Consider the following 12,141-nt stretch of genomic DNA (forward strand, 5'->3'; position numbering starts at 1 on the left):
CAAAGATTGTCTTTAGGAATCCAGTGGAGAGAAATGCCAGGGTTCTTGGTCCCCTTCTCTTATCCCTGCCCATTAGCACCTGCCTCAGACTCCAGCATCAGTTAAGAGGTGATGGGCTCAGGAGTAATCTAAGGCAATACTTTTTTACAGAATAGTCTCCCTGAAGAGGTGGTGGAGACAGAGACTGTGTCTGAATTCAAGAAAGCATGGGATAGGCACATGGGATCTCTTAGAGGAAGAGAATAATTGTTACTGCGGATGGGCAGACTGGATGGGCCATTTGGCCTTTATCTGCTATCATGTTTCTATGTTTCTGTGAGCTTTATTCATAGAATTAGCCTTCTCCTACCTGGCTGAAACACAAGCAATGGGAGCTTGTGTTTTTGCTGTGGCCTTTCTAACCACACTTCCACACAGTTTGCACAGGAGTTAAAAACAGATAGCACTTGCATCTGTTATTATATGACTAGTCTTTAAGCCCGTTACATTAACGGGTGCTAGAGACTCCTCTTCCTGTATAAAGTTGTTTTTTGGGTTTTTTTTCATTTTAGGCTTTCTCCCCCTCCCTTTCCCCTTCCCCTCCCACCTTTCGCTTTTTCAAGCCCCTTGCATTTCCATTTGCACGGTCTCCCTCGTGCTGTGATCTTGCTTCATCCGCTCCTTCTCCTGCGCGGGCAGAGAGGACGGGGCGGAGAGGGCTGCCGGCCGAGGCCGGCGGAGAGGAGCTAGGCGGCTGGAGGAGCAGCAGCAGCCACTGCTGATCGTAGCCTCTGTCCCGTCTTTGCCTACCTGGATTTGCATTTTGTTCTTATAGTTTTCTTCACCGATCCTTTTGTTTCTTGCATTGCATCGGGAAGGTGGAGAGCAGCCTGCAAGGTTCGCTACAGTAGCTGGCAAACCTCAGCAGGCTGCTTTGAAGAGGACCGGCAGCGGGAGGGAGGAGTCGCTGGCACACGCGCCTCCAGCTAGCACAGGCGCCGTGAGGACTGGCACCGAAGCACACCTCATGTCACCAGGACTCACGGACTTTCAACAGCGCATGTGCGCTCTAGGGTTTTATTATTATAGATACTGGAAATATTCTTTGTTTTCAACTCCTGCGTAATGCTGGAGGATAGAACTGTCTGAGGATAGGCAAAATTATGTTACTATGTTCAGCTGCTTTGAAGGGGATTTAGAGGTGCCAGCCAGGTAGAAGGTGTCAGTTGGCAGGGACACCTTGGTCTGGCCCCTATGGGTATCATCCTTTTAATGACGGTGTTGTTGCTGCACATGTGCTCTGAGCTCTGGGCACTAAGGCCCTGATTTTATAAATGATGCCTAACAAAAATTCACATGGTACTTTATTTTAATGGGTTAAATGGTGTGATAATTGACCACACCATTAAAAACCCATTTTAACCCAATTATTTTTATTGATAATTAAGGTAGCACGCAGATATCTGTGTGGCGCCTAGCAACACCTAAATCAAGGTGCCCTACGATGCCTACCTGAAAAGTAGCCATGTTTAGGGGTAGAGACTAGGTGTGATAAATTTAGGCATGTGAGGTAGGTAAAACCTGGTCTAATTTACCAGTACCTAGCAACATCCAAATCTGTGTAGGGTAGGCCCTACTAGGCATGATTCTATAAATGACGCCTAGCAGTTGATTGACAACCATGCGGAGCAGCGCCTACAAATTAGTTGCCATTTATAGAATCGGGACCTAAGTCCCATTTTCCCATGATGTAAAAGCATGCAGAAAATGGTTTGACATGCAGAAAACGGCTTTTATAAAATTGCATGGCTGAATACATACATACAAGTATGTTTACCAACAAGATCGTACATGTCCATATAGACGTATAAGTTAATTTTATTTTATTTTTTTAATGATTATGTTAGATTGTGCATTTCATTGAATGGTCAGTGATCAGAAATTGCAGTCTATAAACACTTTTGCATAGTTTGGGCAGACTTGCAATACATATGCATATTCATAAATATTAAATGCCCTTATTTGGCAACTTGACCCCTAGCGATAATACAAGAGTACAACTAGGGGTCAAAGCCACCATTTTAAACCCAGGCCAGCAACAATGTAGGAGCACCGGGATAGCATCTGCTCTGCCACTATGCCATAACAATAAGCACAGGAGGATAGGATTGGCGAGAGGGGAATTGGGATTCAGATGGTGTTGATATGGTCAGAAATGTTCTCTTAGTCTTGATCTATCTGTGACTTTTGACTCGGTTAACCCTGATATCCTCATCCACAGAATTTCCAATTTCCACATCTCTGAAACTTTTCATTCATTCTTACACCCAGGCTCACACCTTTGGGGGTCTCATGGTGACACACTTTTCTTCACAAGCCGAACACCTCTGGGGTTCATCAGAGTTCTCTCTTTGGTCCTATTCTCATTAATATTTGCCTAGTTTCCCTTGGGTCACCTTATCCTATTTTGATTTCCAACAACTCAGTTTTCTGGTACTATTTTAATGAGTTTGAAATCTAGCAATCTGATAACATATTAACCATAGAAGCACAATATTACAGTAATCCAAAATAGATAAAATTACAACCTGTACAGTCAAACTAATTTGTTGTTCTTCTAAATTGGCTCTTATTTATTATCTCTTCACTAGTTACGTATCAAAGTGAATATCCAATTTGAATGGTTAATATTTCTGTTCAAGATTTTTCAGTTTGATTCCAATTTATATGTTTTCATGGGTCACCTGGTACTACCCACATTGATAGTTATATTTAGTTGATCAATTTAGAAGTAACATCTCCTGCTGTTAATACCTTTAGACTGCGGTCTACAGTGCAATGCTGCCTCAGTTGAGTGAGTTCAAAGTTGTAGAATTCACAACCATTAGAGTTGTGATCTGAATTCAATTATGTAAGGTATTCCTGAATGTTGAAAATGTGGTTGTTTAAGGAATACTTTAATACTGTATGATTTGTTATGAAAAGTTATATAACTGATATTTTACATAGCAACATAGTAGATGATAGCAGATAGGCATACTGGATGATTGTGCAGGTCTAAGGTAATAGGTATGTTTTTTAATATGTTACTTATGTCATTTAATATGTCATTTAATATGTCATTTAATATTTAATATGTCCTTAAGTCATTGCTTTTGGTCTGGTCAGAATAGAAATGTAGTTGGACTTTCAGACGGTAGGTAATGGTAAGTAAAAGTTGCTACTAGTACCATCATCACATAATCCACATTGATCCATTTTGTTCATCCTTATCATATAAAATGTAATTTTTTTATATATAAAATTTCTTATGGTAGTGTATCAACTAAAAATGTTTCTCAGTAGATGATCCCTTTGTCGTTCAAAATCCCAAGAGACCCATAATACTGAGATACCACAGGTTGGTGGTTTCTGTGATAAACTTAGGGCTCCTTTTACTAAGCTGCAATAACATTTTTAGCGCGAGTTGAATTACTGCGCATGCTAAACCCATGCTACGCGTCTAGAACTAACGCCAGCTCAATGCTGGCGTTAGTGTCTAGCGCGTGCGGCAATTCAGCGCACGCTAAAACCGCTATCGCAGCTTTGTAAAAGGAGCCCTAAGGTATGGTAAACCCTCCCCATTAAATATTTTGTGGGCTTAGTAGTGTCTACAACAGAATGACACGGGGACAAATTTTTCCCCATCCCCGCAGGAACTCATTTTCCCGTTCTGTCCCGGCGAGTTCTTTTCCTGTCCCTGCCCCATTCTTGCTAACTCTGTCTTCATTTGCACAAGCCTCAAACACTTTACAATCATAAGTGTTCGAGGCTTGTGCAGTTAAGACAGAACTTACAGAAATGGGGCAGGGACAGCGACAAAACTCATGGGGACGGGACAGGGGAACTTGAGTTCCTGTGGGGACGGGGAAAAATGTGTCCCCATGTCATTCTCTAGTGTCCACTAAGGCAAGACAGATTATATGGGTATAAACAGGGGTGTCCAACCTCGGCCCTCGCCAGGTCGGGTTTTCAGGATTTCCCAAATGAATATGCATGAGATCTAGTGCATGCAAATGGATCTCATGCAAATTCATTGGAGAAATCCTAAAAACCTGACTGGATCGCGGCCCTCGAGGACCAACGTTGGACAACCCTGGTATAGAGCAATAGGAATCATGTTCATCTGACAACTTGTGGCATCTCCAGATATCACAAACAATGAGATGAATTCAAGGAATAAATTTGTCATTGAGGAGCAGATGATTTGTTTTATATAAATTATTTTTCCATATAACAATTTATATTTCATAAGCATTTTCTTTTTTTTGTCTCCAGACTATTGTTAGAGGAAATAAGCCTCAAAAGGATACTTCCATCAATGGCTTACTAGAAGAATTTGACAGTATTTCAGTCACACGTTCCAATTCCCTACGGAAGGAAAGTCCTCCCACTCCACATCAGAGAAATCCCAATCACATTCGAGGCCATACCGAAGAAAATGGATTTTCAACCCATTCTCAATATTCTTATGAGGCAGACATCACTAAAGATTCTGTATTTGAGAAATACATAGAAAAAAGCCTGCATGGATCGGAAGTGGACAAATGTTCTAAAACCAGCAAGGTTATCAAGCAAAATGGACATGCAAAGAAAGCAAAATCATTTGATGCCTGTTATCTAGAAACTGTTCCCCTAAAAACTGATATTTCAAGCTATCCTCCTGATTACCCTTTACATTTGGAAACCAAGAGTAAACCAGCTGAGCACAGTGGACTCAAATGGGACTACCAAAGGGTTCCTTCAGGATCTTCTCTAGAATACAGAGAACCCTTTCAATGTACTCCTTCTAGAACTCTAATACTCAGTGAAAACTCAAAAGAAAGAGTGGAGTATTTTGAATGGGAAAATGGACCACCGAAAGATGATTATGATAAGCGACCAATGTCATCTTATATAATGCAGACAAGCCCCCAACCAGCCATAAGACAGCGGTCACAATCAGGGTCTGGCTTGCAGGAGCCAGTCATTCCATATGGAGCAGGTGCTTTCAAAATGAACATGCAGGGATATTCTTACAGTTCATATACCTACCCTCGTCTTTCAGAAACTGCAGCTTGCATTCCAAAGGTAAAGTCAATCCTAGCACTAGTAAATCTGATTTTTAACCCCCAAAATGTATTCAGAATTCTTGCAAACTATATGATTGGGGAAAGTTATTAGTATTATGTATTTTGAAATAAATTCTTATAAACTGTTAAATACAGTAGAGATTTAGCAGAAAAATCAGTAAACTAAATGATGATTCAGCAGCAGTGGAAAATTTTGTGAGCATTGTCAGCTGGATTCAACATGTTTTTGCATTTCATTTTACTGTGGCATTTAGAAACCAGATTTTGCAGATGTGGATTTACCCCAAAATTAATTTTTATGCCAATTTTGTTTGTGTAGACATACTGTGAACCGAAAAAACACCACACCAAAATGTCTTCTGTTGTATCTTCCACAGAACTCAGCCGATTCTTATGAAATTTAGTATCATGTCTTGAATGAAGTTGATGTAAAATGTTGTAAATATTTCCCATTATACCACAACACTACTTGTGAAAATGAATTGTGAACGGTATAAAAACACATCAAAAAGTTTCATGGTGTATCTTGCAGAAAAATGTAAAGTCAAAAAGTAATGTTTCTATTAGGCAGATGTTCGAAGTGTGCTCCCTCTGCACGAAGGCACACCCTCAGCCTTAGCCACCACTGATCTATGGACTTGTCAGTGATACTCTGCTTCAGCTCAGCCCAAAAATAGATGAGGCGATGTTTAAGTTCTTCGACGTCAGTTATCACTGTCTGGTAGATGCATTCCTGTATCAGCCCCCAGAACCAGTAGTCAACTGGGTGTAGGTCTGATGAATTTGCAGGTCAGAGGCCTAAACCAATGAAGTCTAGCATCTCCCAATGTAGCAGGTCTACAGTGCCCTTTGCCCGATATGTTGGGGCATTGTCCTGTTGGAAGATAAAGTAGTGTCCTGACATGCGATGGATCGCTGGCAACAGCTACTGCATCAAGAGGACGTTCCAGTAGTATGCGCCATTGATCGTAACCCCAGGATCGATGAAAAACAGATTGAATCTGAGTTTTGAGATTGCGACCAAGACCATGACTGATTGGCTGAAGGTCAGGCGAGTCTGTAGTAGGCATTTGGCATTAACCTCATGCTTCGGTGTTGTTGAAGGCTCATACAGGTGATCATTCTGAGTGTTAATCGGTGGGGCTACTGTAAATATCTTTTCATCTATAAACCAGATGCAGTTGATGCTGTGCTCCAGGTACTTGGTCAAAAGCTGCTTGCACCATTTCAGGCGTGTGTCTTTGTTATATAAAGTTAATTCTTGGGCACCAGTCTTTTTAAAACACTTTAATTTCAGATCATCATGAATTTTCCTAACCACAGTTGTCTGGCTTATTCCTGTTTCTCTTTCTATTTGGTGAGTTATTCGGAGTGTTTGTGGCACGTCCTCCTGGCTAAGTACAAGATCGCATACAATGTCAATATGCTTTTGAGTGTGGTCATCCGCTGCCTGTCTAATGATTCATAGTGTCCGTTGCTCAAATCTTGCATAGTAGCACATCAGGGCCGTTTTTGTTCCAACCTTTTAGCAGTACCAAGTTTTTTATTAGAATTCGGTCTTCTGCAGTAAGAACCATTTTGATACAGAGACTTTGCAAACCACCGTCTGCTTTAGCGCATATCCCATAGCAACAATTCATTTTCACAAGGTAGTGTTGTGGTGCAGTGGGAAATATTTACAACACTTTACATCAACTTCATTCGGGACACGACCCACTAAATAAATTTCATAAGAATCTGCCAAGTTCTGAGGATGATACGACAAAACACATTTTTGTGTGTTATTTTTGGTTCACAGTGTACTGTATATATAAAAGTCAAGCTTAATCTTTATGAGTAAAAAATAGTTCAGTGTTTCCAGTGAGGCACAAAGGTCTTTGTACATATGGGCTAAAACAAATTTCTATTATGTGGTAAACTCAGACATGCTGTGTTTGGCGGATTTAGTTGCCATTCATAAATCTGTAATTTTGGGAGCAATTTTGACTAGTCAGTGTAATTGCAAAGTCCACAGGTACTTTTATCTTACATGCTTTATATAAATTTCCAAAAGGGAAATAACATACTTTTGTTTGTTTGTTTTGACCACACTTCTGAAAAGCTTGAATGAAGTAGGCACATGACAATTTACAAAAATTACAATTGTAAGTAGGTATGCAAATAGTAAATAAAAAATAAACATATAACACAGAAAAATTAAATTTGCATGATACATAACAAAATGTGCATATGGAAGTTATTTTATAAGAGGGAACTTATGTCAAAGTTGAAAAAGTCACTTATTTTAAGCCTATTTTATAAAGGCAACGTAGGTACACCTACGTACTGATAAATACTCAAAACTGCCTCCACTAGACACATTCTCATCACAAGTTTATACCACCTTGCATGTATAATTTATAAAATACCCCCACAACATTATGGTTGCTATTCTTTGACAGGAATCTCAAAAAATAACAAACAAGAAAAATCAAATAGGAAACCTGACCTTCCACAATGATATCCAAAATGGTTTGTCGTCGTTGTTATAGGGCCTCAGTGGCGATACTTGGTGATCATCTAATTTTCATGCCACTAAGCCAGGGGTCCCCAAAGTCCCTCCTTGAGGGCCAAATCCAGTCGGGTTTTCAGGATTTCTCCAATGAATATGCATTGAAAGCAGTGCATGCACATAGATCTCATGCATATTCATTGGGGAAATCCTGAAAACCTGACTGGATTCGGCCCTCAAGGAGGGACTTTGGGGACCCCTGCACTAAGCTTTATCTGCCTGTTTCATCACTAGTCCTATAACTCTTAGTTCTAAAATCTTTTTTATTAATCGATTAAGCACATTAATACTCATCTGAGATTTCTCATATTGTCGGCTTGGATAGGTCACTCTTCCAATGACTCATGTTTCGATGTATAACGGACTGCCCTGAGTAAACAGTTGGATCAGAAGGATGGGGTAGGCTAAATGTAACCCCTCCCTCTTCAAAAACTCCCTATTTTCAGTCTCTTAAGAGGGAAAAGTTAAACATAAAATCTAAAATTACCTTTTTAAAAAGAATTTACAAGAAATAAGAGTTTTTGTTATTTTATTATTACAATTCTAAAAGATATATATATCCAAATAACTTTAACATAAAATCCCAAATAAACTTTTCCTCGTAGAATTTAGTCTTTTCAAAAGATTTTTCTCACAGATTTCAAATGTAAATTTTCTCACAGGACTCCGTTGTTTATTTTTCACAGCCGTTGGGTACCAGCGCTTCTTTTCTTCTTCTTTTGAGATTCAGTTTTGATCATCAGCAAACCTACTTCCTAACTTAAAGAAATCAAAGGGAGCAAAACCCTAACACCCTGAAAAATATGTTTGTTGCTTTAATTTTCTCTAACTACCCATAGAAAAGAAAAAATAATTGAAATTCACTAACTTTTCCAACCCTGGTGTATTTTAAACTATTCTCAAACAAACCCCAGACCAACCTGTCTTTCAAATTGAACTTTTCCCAACTCTTTTTTTCTCCCTCTGGCAGATATAGAATCCTGACCTGCCCTGCTCACTGCTACGTGATCTCATCAGACCTGATGCAGACATAAACATTCCATAATTCTCACTCTCAGGCAGGCAAATACAGCATTAAATTACCCAGCTAACAATCAAAACTTTTCACTTCAAAATAAAATTTCTATCAGATCTTCTGCCCTATAAACTATAACATAATTCAAACTTATTTTTGTAACCCATGGTTACATAAACATTGGGGGTATTCCTTAATACAGCACATAGCAAAACATGAATAATGTCGGAAGAGTGACCCTCCTTAGCCGACAATATGAGAAATTTCAAATGAGTATTAATATGCTTAATCGATTAATAAATAAGATTTTAGAAATATGAGTGAATTAGTCTGTAATACAGTGTATATGTTATGGGGGGGGGGGGTCACCCTCTATACCTTGCTTCCAGAGAAGACATGGAGGTGAGGGGACCAGGAGGGTAAAGGGAGGGTTGAATTTGAGAAAGGTGGGAGAGGATGGCAGGGGAATCGGAAGAATTAAAGATGTCTATTATCGAGGGGGGGGGGGGAGAATGAAGTGTCTGTGATTGGGGAGAAGGATTACAGCACAAGCTGTCATGTTGGCATTAGGGCTATGACCATGCTACCAGATTACTCTTGATATGGCAGTAAATTGTGAACTAAAAAAAAGATAAAGCTCTGTCAATGCAGAGACTTTTCTAAAACAGCTGCAGCAGTGCACATGTACATATTTGCTGGCATGTACAGTGGGGGTAGCCATTTTATAAAACCTACATGTGGATAAAATGAAATGACATGGTCTGAGCAGCTACAAAAGGCAGTGTAGATTTTGCAACTGCCATATGTAAGTGGTACCACTTCCACATGTAGTTGTCACATTTTACAGGCCTACATATGTAAGTGCCACCATAGTAAGGTGTAATATTAGTTTGGCTTCATTTTGGAGAAAGAAATAAACTATGGGGAAGTAAGGAGAATGACTAACTGAAACAGGCATTTTTTAAATCTGTGCCTGGCTCTGAGCTGGTGTGAAATGATATTTTTCTCCATAGATATGTATTCCCAGGCTTTAAGCCAATATGCTTTCTCTGGCATCTATTTTCTGGCTGGAATATTTTGCAGGTTGATGGGTAGGTGCCACCTTCAAGTGCAAAAAGCATATGAGTCTTGACCCATTGGATTATTCTTCTTTAATTGCGAGTTATGTAGAGGTCATCATCTATATTTTTTGGCTCCGCCTCCTGCATTGCTGGGCTGGGCTGTACCTCCTCAGTTTTTCCTTCAACTTGTGAGTTGGAAGGTGTCTTTCTGGTCTGCTCTGATTCTGGTGTAATTTTTGTGTTTAGATTTTGAGGCTTCTCGGTGCTTGAAAGGTCGCCAGTGTTACTGGGGCATCTCTTCTTGGGAAAAGACATAGACTTTTTCTGACCTGCCTGATTGGCATACATTAACAATTTTTTGGGGGGTTGCTCAGGATCTGTTCCCCTGGTAGTAAGGCTCACTATTGATGAAAGGTCACTTTTGGTCAGCCACAAAAACTCAGATGTGAAGAAAGGAACAGGCTTTATTCAGCATATGCAGAATAGACCTCAGAGCACCAATATGGCAGCTTCCGAAGTGCTGAGAAACAAGATGTTCAGTGACTTTTAAACATTTCCTGACTAGATAGCTGCATGCTAAGTAAAGGTTTCTATTTGCTGTTTTCCTTACATCTTTTACAAGTCTGCATTTACTATTGGGTCAAGGGGTTCGAGGGGGTTCTGTTCCTACTGTCCTATGGGGAGCATTTCTACCTTTCTAAGCCTTGCAGTTTCGTTATTACATGTCCAGGAGGGCAAAGTACATATATGGTCATGTTTTTCAGCTTACACAGGATGCAGTTACAGCACAGAGTTGAAGCAGACTAACATGTGAGAAGTGAGACAAGTCAGAAACTATGTTTAAACACAAATCAGCATTTTGGTCAAGGAAAAACTCAGTCCAGAGACCAGGAAGGCCAGGTCAAGATCCTTCATTGGTACTCTAGAGCTTGAGCGCAGGCTGAGTGGCCCTGTGTCAGCCTTGAGGGCTTTATCAGGTGCAGGCTGCGTTTCCCCCCGAGTCACTTGTGGAGCTATGAGAATTTGGGGTTCTCAGCCTGGCAACCTGAAGAAACAAACATCTGGATCATTTTTACATGCTTGTCTGAGACATTATTCGCCATATCTCAGTTGCTGATTCAGCTGAAGCAAGCACTGCACCAGCACAACTGTGAGTACATATTGCTGTATATGGGAGACATCGGGGGTATCTCTAATTTCATTTTGGGGGGTTTATGTGGCTAGATTTAGGGTACTCCACCTCCAAAAACCCTTTTCCTGATTTTTTTAAAACTTTGGTGTAGTTCTCCTGGGCCGTTTGTTAACACCGAAATGCTTCCACAGAGGCCATCTTGGATTTCTTGATTTGATTTTAAAAGCTATCTGCCTTGATTTGGATTTAAATCAATAGAGATAGACTTCTCAAGCTGTTTTACCCCTGATACATGCCAGATTTGCGCAGGATAGCTGGCTGAGGAGCATCCATGTTCCATGTGCCACAGGACACGTGAGGGGGAATGGCCACAGGGCATGTGAGGGGGAATGGGAGTGCTGGGTTTAGCCCCTTCTGGTCCCTCTAGGACAGTGGTCTCAAACTCAAACCATTTGCAGGGCCACATTTTGGATTTGTAGGTACTTGGAGGGCCGCAGAAAAAATAGTTAATGTCTTATGAAAGAAATGACAATTTTGCATGAGGTAAAACTCTATAGTTTATAAATCTTTCCTTTTGCCTAAGTCTTAATAATAATATTGTCATTTATAGCTAGAAACATATGATCAAGAAACTTTTATTTTACTTTTGTGATTATGATAAACATACCGAGGGCCTCAAAATAGTACCTGGCGGGCCGCGAGTTTGAGACCACTGCTCTAGGACAATGGCATCACAAGTGGCTCTTTTTTTTTTTTTTTTTTTTTTCAAAAAATCCCTCATAGAACCCTCAATTTATGACTGAGCATCTTCAGCAAAGCACAAATGTGCAGACACCTCGGAGCTCACAAGGAGACAAGATGATTCCTTGCAGGGGTCGTTTGGGAATCCTGTTCAGGGATGCACCGGGGAGGGGCCTTAGGCCTTGACTGGCCCAGGCGCTTAAAACCCCTCCCATAGGCAGAGGCTTAGGCAACCGGTACTAGTGACCTGGATTGGTCACTGTGAGAACAGGTTACTGGGCTTGATGGACCATTGGTCTGACCCAGGAAAGCTATTCTTATGTTCTGTCATACTAAAAAGAGTACTCTGCCTTTCTACCTTATTGAAAGATTATCAGTTATCACAGGTTTGAGAATTATTTTATTTCATTTTGTTTCTTATATATACCTGCCAGGCTAAAAGCCATTGAAGCAGTGTACATTAAGGTACAGTAGGTATTTTTCTGTCCCTGAAGGGCTCACTGTCACATTTGACTGCTGAATCACTCAACATCATGTTCTATAAAACAACT

General features: G+C 40.3%; 1 protein-coding gene across 11 annotated transcripts in view; it reads left to right on the forward strand.

Moving 5' to 3' along the window:
- The window catches only part of PAK5 (p21 (RAC1) activated kinase 5), a 287,465-nt gene that overhangs the window by 217,460 nt on the left and 57,864 nt on the right, over window positions 1–12,141 (forward strand). For all 11 annotated transcript variants that reach the window (XM_033938815.1, XM_033938812.1, XM_033938811.1 and 8 more), the window contains one exon: window positions 4,297–5,088. In XM_033938815.1, coding sequence (XP_033794706.1) covers window positions 4,297–5,088 — 792 coding nt within the window. The remainder of the gene's footprint in view (window positions 1–4,296; window positions 5,089–12,141) is intronic.

The sequence above is a fragment of the Geotrypetes seraphini genome, chromosome 3 (assembly GCF_902459505.1).
Source record: "Geotrypetes seraphini chromosome 3, aGeoSer1.1, whole genome shotgun sequence".
Taxonomy (NCBI): domain Eukaryota; kingdom Metazoa; phylum Chordata; class Amphibia; order Gymnophiona; family Dermophiidae; genus Geotrypetes; species Geotrypetes seraphini.